We start from the raw sequence: 18,066 nt of genomic DNA on the forward strand, positions 1-18,066 counted from the left end.
AGTTATCACAATTTGTCCCGAGGGGAAAAAGGAAAACCTGTTCCAAATTTTGTGGGAATCAAGAGACATTTCATTACAGACCACACAAAAATGTGAACTTCATAGTGATACTAGAGGAAAAGTCAGGGGATCACTGATAGGAACAAAGATCTGGGTGGCTTAAAACTTGAACAGATTAGTGTTAACGGCGGTAACACGAACTTTAAAAGTAATTATTAAAATCATCTCATGATTTAATTATATAAGGTTCCCACCCCAGTTCATTTCACTTGTCTTGATGAACTGTGTAGGATAATCCAGTACTTTATTCCTCTGGCTCCTCTCCCTTTGTTTAGCCTCTCTGGATTTCAAATCTCAGACCTGCCGTTCCTCACCTGTCCTCTAGCTGCCACTGCAGTTTACTACTGCTGCTGCTGCTGTTGCTGCTGCATGCCACCTGACCCAATAACCTGCCTGCCCAGCTGCTTCACATTAGCCATTAGCCCCAGTATACAAAGTGGACTGGACATTCTCAGTTTATGTTGTCTCAGCTTCCTACCTTTGTTCCTGTTCAGACGACCAGCTGCCTGCCTGCATTCATACTTTGGTCTGATTTACTACCTTCACATTGCTGACTGTAAGCCTTTGACCAAGTAAAAACTGCTTTTACCACACTGATGTCAGTCCAGTCTGTCCAGTCTGTACTTGTTTCCAACCACCTGGGCCAGTTGTCAGTATTGTTTGTAAGTGGATTACATGCTATGCTAGCACTTTACAGGCTGTTAAGGTAACAGTTTAGATTCAGTGTTGTCTCAATACTCTTTGTCTCCTTCAAATGGTGCTAGTGCAGGAAAATAACCTTGACGTTTTCTGTGTTTTTGCTTGTCTGTTGCAGGGTTAGTTTCTGTCTCTTTTTGTAATTGTGAGCCAGTGTTTCCAGATTGTTTTGACATATTCTTGCACAATAATTGCTTAAAAATTGCCCAAATATTACAAAAAGTGAAGAAAAAAAACACAAACTGTAGACTTATGCACTTAAAAAATGAAATTAACCGCTGAAGAATGTTTTAAGAATAATGCTTATGCTCATATATCAACTTTACAATCTCTGTGCACTATAGTTACTCACAAAAAGTTGCATCACTGTGGAAGGCCCCTTTAGGGTGGTGCATACGCTAACATGAACGGCCCTGTAATAAAAATATTCTTTGTAAAGCTTATGTTTGTTTTACACATATTGTACAGTACAAAGCAGATAAGCAAACGGACGTCAGACAGGTTAAGGGATTGCGCATCTACCCCTTTTCCAAACAGACTGCATAGAATTTCTATCAATATTTCAATAGAGTAAAATGGGTAGGTGGTATGATTATATAAGTCAGTATTTAGATATCATATTGTTGAAGAATTATCTCAAACAAGCCCATATTTACCTAAACTCATACAGTCTGCCTCCATTATTATATAACATTATTGCAAAGGCAAACTACTCTGACAAAGGTCAAGTGACAATGCAGAATATAATTTATATGGAAATGGTTATACTTATCACAGCTTCTGAAGAGTTTTGTCATCGGATCATAGTGGGACATGATTGTCTGTAGTTATTGATGTATTGAAGTATGCAGAATATTGAGTAGAGTAGCAGGACTATTGATCAGTAAAAGCTGTAGCAGTCTGTGCAGTGCTCCTGCCGACTGCAGCTTTGAGTCAGTCACAGATCTATCAGTATATAATGTATACATACTGATATTATACATTGTTGTCTCTGTGTTATTTAATTCAGTGTATTTATTGCATTGAGAGAAAAAACATGTAATTTAGGCCTAAAATCTGTTTTTCTTAAAATTATTATTTCAGCTATTTCCAATATAAATTGATTTAAGCTATTTCCAACAATAAACTGCCTTGGTTTGTTATTATTTCAAAACACTTATTTATAGAAAATTCCTGAAACAAGATCATCTCACCCATTGGCTGATTTTATTTTATTTTATTTAAAATAAGCATTGAAGGTGCAAAATGAGACTAAAACACGCATTAAGATGGATGTTTTTTTTGCAATATAGTAGTCCTCGTATGATGTAATTGCACAAATATATTTACCTATAGAGTTATTACCTCCCCCCAACCCTTCCCAATCAGAAAGAGGAAGTCAATGTTTCACAAGTAGCGTTACTGGATAGGGCAGAGAGGTTAGATTTACTACACTACACACTGTACACTACGCATACATCCTGCAGATTAATGAGCAGTCTGTTAAGTGAAAGGCTTCCTTTCTGTCCTATCGGTGTTTCCTCAGCTTTTCCATTACTCAGAGTGCTATGACACGGTGCTTCAATTATTTCGCACGGGTTTGTGCCAGAGCAGCCCACTCTCCTGCTCTCTCAAACACCAACACAAAGCTCAGTGGGCCTGATGCAAGCCAGCGTGATTAAAAGTGCCAGCAGTGACTGTTTATCTCACTGGTATGGCTCAATAATGCAAGCAGACTTACGCATATAAACCTACACATTCGCACGTGAGGTAACTAGTGCAAAATGTAAAATGCAGCCTGGATTTATAGCATGAAACCTACAAGGAGATGACGTATGGCTATGAGCGCTGCACATGGGTCCCAAGATGCTTTTACATGCTCACACAAACACAAAAACACACTTCTATTTTTATGTATGAGAAGTAAAGCAACAGTCAGCATCCATACGAGAGTGTGAGGAAATGTTCATTATAATTTCCCTCTTTCTCCACCTCCCAGGTTTCCCCTCCTCACCTCACTGACCCATGAAAGAAGCCATGCCGGTCCTCACAGCAGGAGCAGGTGAGATGAGTTGGCACAGATGCTCGACACATATTGTCCATACTGCTCAAAGCTAGCTGTGCTCAATCTGTTTATGTTAATATACTGCGCATGGTTTCGTTATCCGCTCTCCTCCGTAGGGCTGCATGAAACACTGGCCCTGCTGACCTCTCAGCTGCGTCCTGATGCCAATCACAAAGAGGACATGGTGTTCCTCAAAGATGTCTTCAGCGAAAGGAGCTTGGGATACCTCATGAAGGTGAGGAATTCTTGTTACTACTTGAGAGTCTGATTCCATGAGTAAACGTAATATTTACATGTGGATGTAATATGCAGCTATGTATTGTAAATTTTATATATTATAAAAGTTTCTTGGTTTTGGGAGACTGGCCTGTTCATGAAGTTACCCTCAGTGACAACACTACAAGTCCTCCATTCTAAATGTTAGAGCTTTTTAGAGCTATGGTTAAGATTTAAGTTTAGGCAACTAAAACTACTTAGTTATTGTAGCGGAAAGGTTACACCCATGGTTAAAATAGGAACTACTTGATGAAGGATTGAGGACTATTTGTAGGAAACAGGATACAAACAGTGGTCTCCTGTGTTAAAGTCTGAAACTAAGAGGTTTTGTAGCCTCCATCAAACTCATGCTACCTTTCCCTCTGAGAGAAAATTATTTGTGCAATCACAAGAGGTCACTCGCCAGGAAAACACAAAGATAACTTGTTTTAGGCAGCGGGAGAAACAACCAATGCAATGTTGTTTTTTTTGTGGTCAGAACAGGTTCTTTAAGTAGTAAGACAGTAGCATCATCCAAGATACTGTAAGAATACTGTAGCAAGTCAAGTCAGTTTTTACTTCTAGAGCCCAATATCACAAATTTCAGCCTCTGGGGGCTTTAGAAATCTGTACAGCGAGACAACATCCTCTATCCTTTTAACAGGATAAAAAAATGGAGGAAACCTCAGGAAGAGCGACAGAGGAGGGATCCCTCTTTCAAGACGGACAGACATGCAGTAGATGTTTGTACAGAATGGAACAAGAAAACAAAATTATAGAAATACAGCATGACAGAATTATAGATGGATTGATAACATCTGGGCAACTTTGTAGTAAGTTAAGTTTTAGTTTGGCTTGTAGACTCATAAGGTTTACAAATTAAAAATGACCGATGCAATATAGTCAATTAATAGGTTTATTTTGATACGTGTATCAGGTGAGTAAACATGTATTTATCTACTGTGTGGTGAATTGTAAATCAGTTTTCTTGACTCAGATGGAAATAAGAGCTCTAGTCCTTATTAAATGCAAGGAGCTAATGTCTTTGGTAATTGTTTGTTTGACTTTTTTTTTTTTAGCATGATATCTCAGATTTAAAAGTTTTTGGTAAACTTGGTGGAAAATGAGTCCAGGAGCATTGCAAACATTATTAATTTTAATACTATTTTGACTATTTTCTCAGCTGCGACAGAACTTATTTGAATAAAGACAAATATAGCACAAGAACCCTATCTGTGTCACGCATCTCAATGAGATCAGGATCCACACACAGATTAAAAAACGTCACGACACATTTCAAGGATTGTGCAACTTGATGCAAAAAAAACGGATGCATATGTACAGTATTGTTTCATATCACTTGACCTTCGGCTTTTGCAAACCTTTTCCAAATCCTCACCTTTTAAAAGAACCAAATGTGTTTGTTACAGATTCATGAGAAGCTGAGACAGTATGAGAGACAGAGTCCGACACCTGTCCTCCACAGTGCCTCTTCCCTGGCAGAGGATGTAAGTTCATCACACATGCATAGACACACACAATCCTCCCACACACACACCCTAAATTATTTTTCCATTTGGGCACAGCAGTCAGTCACAGTGTGTTAGCTCCGACGGAGAAGCAACGCAGGTATCAAAACTGAATTTTAATGTTCTCAAAGTGCTGAATCATCCCAATGCTCATCTAATGAAACTCCACATCCTGCTGCTCTCTGGCTCTCAACAGTTATCAGGAGGAGAGAAACTGCTGACCTTAGCTGCTCGTTACTTATCTTCCTTGTTGTGCATGTCTGTGTATCTGTCTGCATTCCTGCTACAGTAAACTGCAGTGTGCATTACCGTGCAAACACATGCACAAGTTCATACCAGGTGCTCATGGTTCATATGTGTGTTGGCAGGTGGCAGAGGAGCTGCAGAGTGGACCGATGAGCACAGAGGAGAAGGAGCTGCTGCACCTGCTGACCTCACCACATCTCAAGGTAAACACGTGAAAATATTTCAAAAAGGATCCATCAAAAAATAATTCAAGTCATGTTTGGTCCTCAATACAAACAAATACAGTACCACAGCTACCACAAATCCAAAGAATGTTTCACAAATAATAACATGAAGTAGTAACACTATTGTATGTCCATGTGGCATTTGTCCTGACAGAGATTTCATTTTCCGTGACACTAGACATTAACAAATTCATCTCTGAAGCTTGTTTACAGATTCTGGCAGACATGAGGCTGCTCTGTCAGCATTGTAATCTCAGCATGTCTGTTTTCTGTCCCATCAGGCTGTTCTCTCGGTGCACGACACCGTGGCTCAGAAGAACTTTGACCCCGTGCTGCCGCCGCTGCCGGATGACTTTGAGGACGATCTGGAAGAGGAGTCGGTGAAGATTGTCAGGCTGGTGAAGAACAAGGAGCCTCTGGTGAGTTGGGACAGAAAGACGGGGGGTGGAAATTAGAGCATAAGATCCGGTAGGAACACTGGATGAAAAAAGAAGGGATGTGGGATGAAACATGGAACTGAGACCTTTGCTTTTTTTCTGTTAATGATCCTATTCCTTCTGTCTACATGTACTCCAGGGAGCCACCATCAGGCGTGATGAGGCCACGGGGTCAGTGATTGTGGCTCGGATCATGAGGGGAGGCGCAGCTGACCGAAGCGGTAAATTTAGCCTCTTTTCTGTTTGTCATTCTGGGATTTCGAAATGAGGTCATGAGATGAATTTTAAGGGTCACAACATGATAACCTAGGTATAAAATGAAGAAAAAATTCCCCCTATAAACAGTCAATTAAAGACAGTGGGTGTGATATCAGAATCTGCCATAAAAAAACAAAAACAAATCATGTTTATTACGTGTGTGCATATTGTGGAATGCAAACCCCCACATTCCTAGAAACAATACCAAAACATTGACCTAGCTACAACCTGCTCACAACTTGAGGACATGCTTTCTAGGACGAGTGGTTGCAAGTAGGTATTGTTTTGTATTAAGCTGAAAAAATTGGGATTCATTGACCTATATAACAGTGTTAATCATTTTTCCCCCTCTGATGTTAAAGTCCCTTCCACATGTGCAACTCATGAACAACTTAAGCTGGTCTGCTAACATTAAAGATGATTTTTGGGGGACATTCACTGTTATTAAATAGTTATAGAAGAGTCAAGGATGACATGCAAAAAAGTTCCCAGCATGGATGTGAACCAGGACATTGCAGTTATGTAGCACAGCCCTGAGGCAGGCTGAGCCACCAGGACGCCCCAAGAGGCTTCTGGTTTTCACAGCGGTGTGAGAGCATTTGGGTGTTTGGTAACCAGTGAAAATGAGGGAAACAGTTTCATAAAAAATATGCGTATGTGTGTGGGATAGCAAATCAGAAGCTGATACTGTAATGACAGTGAGATCAAAGCCACAGGGAGAGAGAGAGAGAGAGAGAGAGATGCATCACAGCAGTGAGAGCAGGAAGAGAAAAATGAGAGGGATAGTGTGGTGGTTGCTGTTTGAAATCCAAAGCTCCCCACAAGTCCCCAGAGAATCAATCACACATAATATAGACTCAACAAAGATCCTTTCATGGATGTTACCATGGAAATATCAGCCACACATAGGTGTGTGTGCGCTATTTGGCATTAGAAACATGCTGCGAATGTAAATCAATCAGACCATTAATCATTGATGTCTTCCTCCCTTTTCTTGCTGTGTCAAGTGATGAAAAAAAAACTCTCATCAATGCGGAGACAGAAGCTGTAGAGAGACTTCGGATTTAGCCTCAGGCCTCTGTCTATGTCTGGTAAATGCATGCATGTTCATTATATGAGTGGGATAGCACAATGGTGTGTCTGCTATGTGCTTCTCTGTCCTGAGGGGAAAAGCGTATCGATCTTACCTCTCACAGTCTTTGGTTTCATTGTTGTGGCTGCGGCTAAAAAGATCACAGCCGAGGATAGAAGCTGCCCATATCTGTGTATCTGACAACAGTACTGATGTTAAGATACGACTGATAAACCCCGAAGACCCGGAAAGCTCTGTGAAGCTTCTTTGATTGTCATTGATGTTTTTCTGCCCACTCAATCTGTGCCTTTAATAGTATCTCTCTTCTCCTTATAGGTTTGGTCCACGTAGGAGATGAGCTCAGGGAAGTCAATGGCATCTCTGTGATCCACAAGAGGCCTGATGAGATCAGTCAGCTGCTGGTAAGACAGACTTTAGCTGCTGCTACACATCTAAAGGCATGTAGATACAAGAATATAGAGGTTCTCCATCACAAATCATTTCATCTGTAGTAATAGTTTTTGGAAATTCTATTTTCCAATTAATCGTGATTTTCAGTTGAATGAATTCTAACATAGATCTTTATTTCTGCGTCTTTTCTCAGAGAATATGTGCACATTTGTGCTAGATTTTATACGTTGATATTGTTGTTACTTGTTATAAACAATATGGTAGAATTTTATTTTCCCCTTTTGCCTGTTTTGTAAACTGGGAAATTAACTATACTCTGCATGTTTTGCAATTTTATATTCACAAGAAAACTCATGCTTAGACATGACTACAAAAAAAAAGTGTCTTCCCGGAATAAATTCTGAGAAGCACTTTCATATTTATGCAATACTGGTATTTATATTTATCTGATGTAACTGAATCTTCAAGAACTGAAGCTAACTGAACGAAATCAAATTAAACAGAATCTGGACTTTGTGAATCTAATTTAACTGAATCAGCGGTGCCAATGTCCTCTCTAGTTTTTAATTATAAAGTCTAAACCCAGTGATATTTTGCCCCGGACAAAAACACTGATGTGAAAAAATGTGAGCCGTAAGACAACCAACCACTATTTTTCCCCCCAATATAAACCATAATATCTTGCATCAGTTCCACACAATGTGTTATGATTACTCTTCTAAATAAATGTCAGTAGTAAAGACAGGTGCAGTAAACTCATGTGCATTATACTCTACTACATCTCTGTATTCAGTTGCATGGACTAGAACTACACAAAAAATACAATAAGAAAATATATTTTTTCTAGGATTATGACAAAAGTGAATCTTCACCTAAAATGTTCTGTATTCCCCACCACTTCACCCCAACCCCCTCTGTCTATCTGTGATCTAGTCCCAGTCCCAGGGCTCCATCACTCTGAAGATAATCCCTGCCATTAAAGAAGAGGATCGGCTAAAGGAGAGCAAGGTAAGATGAAACGAGAGTGAGTGAGCATGCTCAGTGAAACTGCAGAGGAAGCACAAAATATGCTAAACATTGCCTTAATGTACTGTGAGATTTAAAGTAGAGTAGTGGTCTTTTAGTGTACACTGCTGTGATCCAAGATGAATGGTTTCCTTAAAGATGCAAAACACTGAATAAAAATAGTAGTTTCTTATCAATTCCAGAGGGTTAATTTGATCCTTTGACAAACTAGTCAGAGACAGCTTATTTACAATAATAAATATCAAAATAGGGGGCCTTTTGCTCTCCGTAATTCTCACAAAGACTTTCCTATCACTCCAAGATATTCATTACCCGGATCTGGTAGTAAAGCAGCCTGTATGTTTCATTCCAGGTGTACGTGAGAGCCCTGTTCGACTACATCCCCTTGGAAGACAAGGCCACACCCTGCCAAGAAGCAGGACTCCCCTTCAAGCGGGGAGACATCCTGCAAGTCGTGACCCAGGATGACCACACATGGTGGCAAGCGAAGCGCGTGGGAGACAGCAACCTACGGGCCGGGCTCATCCCCTCCAAACAGTTCCAGGAGAGGTGAGAGTACCGTGCATCATGTATTGGTAGACTTACATTAAAGGAACAGAATTAAAATGAACTTGTGGTGTAAACTAATCAGTGCAAGGACTGAACGGTTCACCCACACAGTGTGGATATTTCTTTTATCCAGCCATTTGTAATCTGTTAAATCCACATTCATGTGTTCCATTTTGAGGGGTCAACTATGATTAGATGGCGCATCAGAGCAGCGTGGAAAAAAATAAATTGAAACACAGCCTTGAATAGGCGCACGCTGATACTGTGCTGTAAGTGTCATAATCCGTCAGTAAGATGATCTCAGCAGGCTGTAAGATTCGTACCAAACACTGCAGCATCTGTTGGATTAATAAACAAAGCTCAAACACAGAGAAAGACACAGGTCAGACTGAGAAAACCTACATGGGGTCTTTTGCAGGTTAAATCAATGTTAAGGATGAACACACTTCTGTTGATACTGTGGATTCCTGCTGCACTCTGAACTCTGGGTAACGATAGAAGAAGTCTTGCCTTCTCTGAATGTTTTTTAATGCATCAGTATGACATACAAAAGTAGCATAAGCTCAGTTCTGCTTGTTGACAGGCATCACACACGGTTGCATGATCCCCCTGGCTTTTCATGTTTTGAATCTTTTACTCTGCCTCACTGACATTCCCTCCTCACCTTTCGCTCCTTGTGTATTTCGGACTTGATAATTCTTTTTCCTGCCTTCATCTTCTATGGTTCTTTTGTTCTGCTGCACATTCCTCCAGGCGACTGGCCTACAGGATCAAAATGGGCACGCTACCGAATCCAAAATCCCCTAAAAAGCCTATCTGTAAGTTTCTGCCTCCCAGGATTCCACTACATTTTCAGCATTATTTCACAATTACAGTTTACAAACTGCAGCTCTCCGCTCCCTACTAATGTACTCCATCACTGTCATTAGAGGACAATAATTTCTCTGCCAGATAAATGCAGCAATGTTTTCATTGACATTTATTGACCTTTTTTTTGCTGGTAATTGGCATTCTCAGAGGCATTAGTAATCATTGTCTGTTCTTTCCGTGCTGCTATGTAGACATGTTTTTAAAAGGGATGAGAGAGAGATGGAGGGGCACAGAGACGGAGGGGAGGGATCACAGATATGAATTAATCTCTTTCATGTTTGGTCCATCTGGCCAGCGAGCAAGGCTGTAAGTTCAGCTTAAGTAGATCCACACGGCGTTACGACAGGCGCCCATTGAGATACAATGCCTCAACAATATATTACACTTCTCACTTTCTCACTTGATACTATAGAGGTGGCGTGTAAACAGCCAGGTGAGAGGGTAATATGAGTGGTGGCTCTTCATGGCGCATAAGCTGCAGGCGATCCGATTAGGCCTGAGCCACGGGGAGACAACAAGGGCTTAGCAATATGGCAGCTAGCCCCGCTACGCCACACAGCAGCAAGCCTGTGGGGACTCTTCTGTCTCAGCCTCTCTCCACGCTCCTCCAGCTCTCTGATTAATTCCCCTAAATCCCAGCTGGGGCCCTTTAAATGCAGTCCCCCCCCCCCTTCTTTTCCCGTTAGTGACGTCATTTTGACAAAAGTACTTATATTTAGAATGCTTTGCTTTCATAAATATACAAATCTCATCCTCTTATCTGCCATCTACACAAAAATAACCTGTCCTCTACCTACACTAATAATGTTTTACGCTATCTTCTTCCTTGTTGCACACTATATCAGATGACCAAGGATGTGATAAAGGTGGGTACATGTGCGGCCACAAACGCGATTCATCCAGAATACGCAGACACATTCACACACACAAAATACACAATAAGAAAATGTTCATAGAGGACTCAAAGCCTGTGTGTGTGTGTGTTTGTGTGTGCGTGCGTGTGTGTGTGTAGCTTGCATGTGTGCTAGTGGGGTGTGCATTTGGGATTTCTACTGCTTCTAGCTTAATTCCCCCCCCCCCCCCTCCTGCTGTTAGTGTACCAGACCAGAATAGAGATCCTTTGCCTGGCTTGTTTGTGTGCGTGTACTGTACCAGGTGATGTGCAGGCAGAACAGCATCTCTGGAGACTTGAGTCCAACCAAGCAGAGGTTGTTAAAGATAACAATAGCTCCTCTTTTCTTTTGCGTCATCCTCAGTCCCCCTATTATCTTTTGTTCTGATTTTCTCTCCTCATCTTCCACTCTGCTGCAGTTTCAGCTGCTGTTCTGTTTCTGTGCTGTAAAAGAATATTTTCCACCCATCCTTTTGTCTATTTTCTAAAAAATCAGTGCAGATTGTCACTTGTTATGTTTGATGAAAGGACAGAATATAGATGTAGATGAGGAAGAACACATATTTTCTTTTGTTTTGGGAATTGTGGATTTGTAGGTTTCTGTATGTGAGCACGTTGTACCTCAGCTGTGCATCTTTGGAAAGGCCAGACTTGTTTACATGAGTGTGTGAGTCACAGAGACTCAGTTCACAGCTGGCTCCCCTCCAGATGAAGGGTAGCCTCCTCTTTCCTCTCCTCTCCTCTCTTCTCCTCTCCTCTCCTCTCCTCTCCTCTTTTGTCCTCTCCTCTCCTCTCCTCTCTCATCAAGGCTTTGTCAGTTGCTGTTCCTCCAACAGCGTTCCTTCATTATCTCTTGGCTGCCCCTCCACTCTCGCCTCCTGCTGTCTGCCTGCCTGCCTGCTGCCTGCCGGCCCCGCCTGCCCTCTCCAGTGCCCACGGCCCGCCCCCCCCTCTTTAACTCTTCCAACCCCTTCAATTCCTTTAATTAATTCCTCTTCCAGGTCTCTTACCCTGTGCTTACCCCTCTTTTCCCTGCTTGCCTCCCTACAGAGGACTGTGACTGTGAGGGCTATTTCAATGGACAGTACATAGGTGAGACCGTGCACATCTTTCTCCACCTCCTTCTCCCTTTCTGCTCTTTGCCTGTTGCAGCCTGGCTGTGCGCTGGTTCCCTGGTTGCTTTGGGCTTGGGGATCACAATGAATGCTTGCAGGGTTGACCTGTCTGGGCCCAGGGTTGAAGGATAAGAGGAGGGGTGAAGGTTTCAAAGGATCAAGAGATGGGGTCAATGCCAGGGGTTTGGGATCTGAAAGGATGAATGAGGATCTATATTATATATTTTTTAACATACTTGACAAGAGAATAAACATACAGATGTAGAAAAACATTTAACTACCACAATGTTTGTCCAAAACATGAAAGGAAAGCGATGCAGAAAAAATATGTAGGAAGTATCGTCTCACACATCTACAGGTGCCAATAACAGATCTGTCTCTTCAGCGACTCCAATACATAATTAGAGGTAACAGATAGTTCAGTGATGTGTCAAAGGTCGGATATCACAGTACAGACGTAGACTGTATTACACCAGCACAAATTACTAGCTCTAATCAAATCATTACAGAAGAATATGAGGTAACACTTTTTCTGAGTCTCTAATTTGTATCTAATTTAAGTGTAATTTGTTACGAGGAGAAAAAGAGATAGTATTAACTTAAGTATTACACCTGGTACAGTTAATTCAAAATAATTGTTAGCATAACTTTTCAGTTTTTTTAAAGAGTGCACAGCAGGTCAGCTGGATGTGCAAGAATGTTAAATTTGTTTGCTAAAAGCAAGGTAAAATTTCAATAACAGATTAATGATGAATGAATATTTATGTGGATTGATTTTCCAGAAAATTCTCTGAAATGTTCCCTATAATTAGTATTAACTTACATACAGACGGCTGACAAATTAAAGGAAAAACCGGTACAGGTCTGAATGCTTGATCCCCACAGTGAGGGGATCCGGTGGCTCTGTTATGCTGTGGGGGGCATTTTACTGATATCGTTTGGTCCAAACATCCCTTAGAGGGAAGGGTTGCTTCAAATCAATACAAAGTTATTCTGGGTGATCATCTTTATTCTATGATGAAACATTTCTATCCTGATGGGAGTGATCTCTTCCAGAATGACACGAGGGTTTGATAAGTATAAAAATCATATGAGTCATATGCTATGGCCTCTGCAGTCACCAGATCTCAACCCATTTGAACACATATGGGAGATTTTGGACCAATGTGTTTGACAGCGCTTTCCACCACCATCATCAAAACACCAAATAGGGAATATCTTTTGGAAGAATGGTGTTCATCCCTCCAGTAGAGTTCAGGGACTTGTAGAATCAATGAATCAACACCTTACTAAGACACTTTATGTTGGTTTTTCCTTTAATTTGTCACCTGTCTATAGCTCTATACAGGAAACCTAGGAATATATTAGGAAATTATGGACCTGGAGAGAGAAAATAGCAAATATTACTGCAGAAACTGTAAAATATTGTTATTTATTGCAAAGTAGGTAGCCAGGCATGTTATGTTTCCAACAGACTTTACTGAATTCAAATTGGGATGGAGGGAATGCATTAGTCCCCTTTATCCTCAACCCGTGTCTAGCCTTCCACTGACCTCCCCTCCCTCACCCTTCTACAGCCCAACATGACCCCTCCCCCCCTCCCCCCTTGTTTGCTCCCTCACATCCTGTGAGCTGCTGGAATGACGATGTGCACACAAGGAGCGATCGAAACACAGCTGACAGCTTAACAGCGCCTTCTCACTGTAACATAAGATAACTTAAAAACATATTTGTGCTTCCTATGAACCTGTACATTCAGCAGTCTGCTTGGAGCTGTAAACCCGCCCCTTCCCCTCCCTCCGCCCAACCCTGCTTCCTAGCAGTGTTTGGATCCTCCTAACCTCCTGCCCTCCCGCCCTGCATCTAACTGACTACCATTGCTGCTGTGGCCAGTGCACTGCTTCCCCTTTTCCCCAAAACACCCCTCCCTTCCCCCTCATGAGGGCCTGCTGCGTTGGACGCATTGCACACTCAACCAGGCACGTTTGCTGCTCGTTCACCCTGTGTGGAGGTGTGAGGCTGGGTTGTGTGATGCTCTAACGCCAGTTATAGTCTCTCCTAAGTGTAAAGCAGTGGCGCCCTCCTGTGGCCAGGTGTTTTCCTGGGAATTTTATTCAGGTACAGTGCCCGGCTTATTCCCTCAGGTACACACCACTGACAGGGGGATACAGACAGTCCTGGCAATGGGAGACCATCATTTGCCGTCACTGACGTGGTGTTTCCCAGGGCCAGGCTGTCCTGTCTGTCCTGCCTCAGCACTGTAGCCTTGTTCAAAGCAGCATGCCTTGTTTGGACCATAATGATAGAAAATGATGTCTATCTTGGGTAAATGGAATTTGATTTCAACTGCTGAAAAACTTGTTATCATTTAACAAATGCATCAAATATGCCTAACAATGTTTTTGCTTAAAATGGAGCAGAGTCTGCTTCCTTCTCAGGCCATGTTTACAGCTGCATGTGATTCAAGTTTTGAAGTCTAATTGGCTCTAAGTTCCACTAATATCTCACACTATCAAGTAGTCCATTTATACTACAGATAAGAGTGAGCTATTCTAATCCATGTGCACTGTTGACAAATGTTTTTAATGCATGATTATCAGTGGGTTGGTCTTGGATTTATTCAAAACATGTTCACTGCACTTAATCTAATAACTATATTAAGAGATTATGTTTGCATCATGGAAGTTGTGCACTTATGTGATATGTAATGTTGTGAAAGCATGTTTTAAGGCTCATGACACCTAACCCGAAACCTTTTATATTTTCTGCACCTTTGTCCCTTCTCTCTGGCCTCGCTGTAGCTGGTCTGCGGAGGAGTTTCCGGCTGAGTCGTAAAGACAGGCAAGGATCTTCCGGTGAGGGCTCAGATCCCGGAGATCCCGACTTCTTGACCTATGAGGAGGTGACTCGCTACCAACAACGGTCCAATGAGAGGCCCCGTCTGGTGGTTCTGATTGGTACGAATGAGCCACTGGATGATTCAAATGCTCTTATATGATGATAGTGACATCAAGTGGATCAAAGCCTGTGGTGCAACATACTGGTGATCTAGTGCTGACATTATTTATCTATCTTTTCTTTCATTTTTTCTTTCACACACAACCGACTTCAAAAGGTTCTCTTGGAGCACGAATCAATGAACTCAAACAGCGGGTGATTGCTGAAAACCCACATCGTTACGCAGTGGCTGTACCACGTGAGTCACCCATGACATCAATGGACCAACATTATTGTACACCATGTAGTCACATTCACTTAACTTACTCTTTTGTCTTCCCACAGATACCACCAGGCCTAAGAAACCTCATGAGAAGGAGGGTGTAGAGTACCACTTTGTAACCAAACAGCAATTTGATGCAGATGCCCTGAACAATAAGTAGGTTTCTAATGATACAATGTCTCTTTTGTGTAAACATTTATGATTTATTTCTTGCTGAAGTTAACGTTTTGTTGTTTCTCCTCAGGTTCATAGAGCATGGGGAATACAAGGAGAACCAGTATGGCACCAGTATAGAGGCTATTCGCTCTGTGCAGGCCAAGAATAAGATGTGTATAGTTGATGTGCAGCCTGAGGTAGGGGTCATGTTGCAGCCACTTGAACCCATCTTGTGTAATGTACATCCAAAAGTATCACAGTCCACTATCATAACGTGTCAGATCCTGCAGGCAGCAGCAGTTTGCTGAGTGGATGAGGGTAGGCAGTCATACTGTATCTGCTCACTGTGTGGAGAGTGATGCATCATTGTTGACTTTGTCCTACCATGTCTGATTTCTGACCTCTGCTTTTGCTCTTTGTTCTGTTATATACTATAATATATATACTCCAGGCCCTGAAGAGGCTGCGAACAGCAGAGTTCAAACCCTATGTGATATTTGTCAAACCCCGCGTTCCTGAGAGCAGACGTCGGCGCAGTGCCGCCACCTCACCAGGAGGGGGAGACCATGGCCGTATAACAGTGAGTGTTAATTTTTCTCTTTGCAATAAAGCTATGCCGGTTCAGAAACTGGATCCTCTGGAGTCCCATTTCAAAGGCTTTGCCAAATGTGGCTTTGAAGTATTCCTTTGGCTGAATCTGAGAGTACACACATCTTTTGCAGTCCTAAATATTCCATAATCCACTGTGCACCTTTAATGGAGGCTACTCTTGCCAATTTATTAAGCTGGAGAACATAATGTGACCCCCTCATATCGACTTGGTATTTGTGTTCAGGAGTCACTAGTAAATATTAATACATAAACTGGGAACACTTGAAGGTAGTTGAAAGGTACTGCAGGGTGTAAATATTGGATGCCAAACTTTACTGTTTGTTATTGTTGCCATGCATGGTTAATCTCAAGGCATTATATTAAACTAAATGTTATGTTATAGGGATGTATTTACCAAAAGAGACAATTATAGTTTTGCTCTCTGTGAGGAGGAGCATGTTCAGCCTTTAAATCCTTTGAAGGTGAGTCAGATAGAGCACCTGAGGGCTGAACCTGCAGGTCCTACATGTGGACATCTTTATGTGGACCATGAAGGTACATCCTACAAAGGACCTGAAAGCAAACTTTGATTTCTGGTACCCACCTTCATGGTCCACATTCTTCAGAGGCTACATCCTTTAAAGAGAAAGAATCATGCACATTTTCAGGTCTATATTTTTATTCTGGGGCACTACTGGAATATTTTTGCATGATTTTAAATAACTGTCTTTACCTGATACTGGCTCTTTATGCAGCCCCTCAGTTCAGCCTGTCTGAAACATGCTGTTTTAGCTCTACGTCCCGATGAGTCAATTCTATTCTATTCTGTAAACTTCTCAAATACATCTGTACATGTTTAAGCCTGATTCTGATATGAAATATGCTAGTGGACAACATAAACAACCCATTAAACAACCATAGCAACAAACGTGGGCAACAATCTGACGTCATTTCGATGGGGATGTAGAGGTATCTTTGCAAACAGAGTATTCAGAGCAGGCTGAAGCCCTGGCTTTTGACTTGAAGGCAGCATTTTTACATACGTTCACTTCAAATTTTGGAACTTTACACCATATGTAAAAGATTGAAAGTCACACAAGACATTTTATGTCTCCTTTTAAAGGATGTGGGCCATGGAGGACCAGCAGGTGACTGCAGATGACTCGCTCAGAGGATCCAGCCTCTGTACCAGGGCACAGCTAGTTTAAACCTGTATTTCTTTCTCTAACAGGATGAGGACCTCCAGGAGATGCGTCAGTCTGCCATTCAGATTGATCAACAGTATGGACACCTGGTGGACCGGGTCCTGATCAAGGAGGACTCAGCCAGTGCCTGTGCAGAGCTGAGAGGTATTTTGGAAAGGCTGGAGCGAGAGTCCTTCTGGGTGCCTCTCAGCTGGGTGCGGACCTAAACCTATCCTCCTGCATCTTCCAGAAGAGCTTCACAGCCAACCCACCAAATTGCACTGGTCTTCTCCTCATGAGCCGATTCCCTTTCCCTCCCAAAGGCCTTCTGGCCAGCCTGGGAGTCCATTGAACTCCCTCTACCTGACTGACACAAGGCTCGTCCGGCAGCCATAAACTGAGGCACCAAAGGGAGAGGATGATGTCAGAGGAATACCTCATTGTCTGGGGTGTTACAGCAGATCTACAGCTCTATTGGCTCAAGGCCAGTTAATTGCCCAAAACTCAGTTTTACTGTCACTCAAATGTTCGCTACATTCTCATGTCATATTTATTCAGGTTTGGTTTGTATTTAATTTATTAACTTTAAAGATGAGGGAAGGATGAAGGATGTTTGTAGTTTAAGTGTTTTATTCCTCACACTGTCACTCTTTCTAGCTGCATCGTTCACTAGAGCGTGTCAGGTTTGGGATCCTACTCAGAGGATTGCTCTGTCAGTCAGCTTTAATGTGACTCCTGTTGGAGTAGTTTTAGTAGCATGTTTTTTTTTTAGTTCCAAATTTTTATTTAATTCAATGCTAATCGCTGAATGCTTCCTGTTAAGTCCTACTCCTTATACATCCTGGACAGCATAAGAACCAACCCATACATTCAGCAGAAATAGAGTAATTAAGATTTAAGTGAATGCAATTTGAAATTTCTCTTTTTGCTAAACCATAAATAGAGTTTCCACAAATGGACAGAAACAAAAATATTAAACTGGAATGTGAGAATCTTATTTTCTACAAAACATTGTTTTTAGGGAAACGCATGACAACTGATTATTTAATCTCAGATGTAAATATTGTAAATGTTACTCCTTGTGTGCCAACGAAAGATCTCGTAGCACTTCAATGCAACCTGTTTACCTGTTGATCCCTGGAAACCCACATCTGTTTGTGTGTAAAAATAACGCCATCCACACAAAGTGTGTGTGTGTGTGGATGGATGTCACAGTGTATGTTCATACACC

At 41.8% G+C, this 18,066-nt stretch overlaps 1 protein-coding gene across 1 annotated transcript; it reads left to right on the forward strand.

Annotated features, from left to right (window-relative positions):
* The first annotated feature begins 252 nt into the window (after positions 1–252).
* On the forward strand, positions 253–18,060 carry mpp3a (membrane palmitoylated protein 3a). The gene is made up of 19 exons (XM_042392167.1): positions 253–616; positions 2,735–2,797; positions 2,917–3,035; positions 4,486–4,563; positions 4,953–5,033; positions 5,336–5,473; positions 5,631–5,712; positions 7,158–7,243; positions 8,166–8,240; positions 8,611–8,807; positions 9,561–9,625; positions 10,523–10,543; positions 11,620–11,661; positions 14,486–14,641; positions 14,800–14,880; positions 14,967–15,060; positions 15,149–15,257; positions 15,512–15,640; positions 16,883–18,060. Exons 2-19 carry the CDS (start codon positions 2,761–2,763, stop codon positions 17,060–17,062), a joined length of 1,770 nt encoding a protein of 589 aa, XP_042248101.1. The 5' UTR covers positions 253–616; positions 2,735–2,760; the 3' UTR covers positions 17,063–18,060.
* The last annotated feature ends 6 nt before the right edge of the window (positions 18,061–18,066 follow it).

Source organism: Thunnus maccoyii, chromosome 18 (genome assembly GCF_910596095.1).
Source record: "Thunnus maccoyii chromosome 18, fThuMac1.1, whole genome shotgun sequence".
NCBI lineage: Eukaryota > Metazoa > Chordata > Actinopteri > Scombriformes > Scombridae > Thunnus > Thunnus maccoyii.

Bases quoted from the DNA above. Each gene is read 5' to 3' on its own strand.
- mpp3a (XM_042392167.1), top strand. From the start codon at position 2,761: ATGAAAGAAGCCATGCCGGTCCTCACAGCAGGAGCAG. The intron at 5,034-5,335 runs GTAAACACGTGA...CTGTCCCATCAG, and splicing joins TGACCTCACCACATCTCAAG to GCTGTTCTCTCGGTGCACGA. The intron at 5,713-7,157 runs GTAAATTTAGCC...TTCTCCTTATAG, and splicing joins AGGCGCAGCTGACCGAAGCG to GTTTGGTCCACGTAGGAGAT.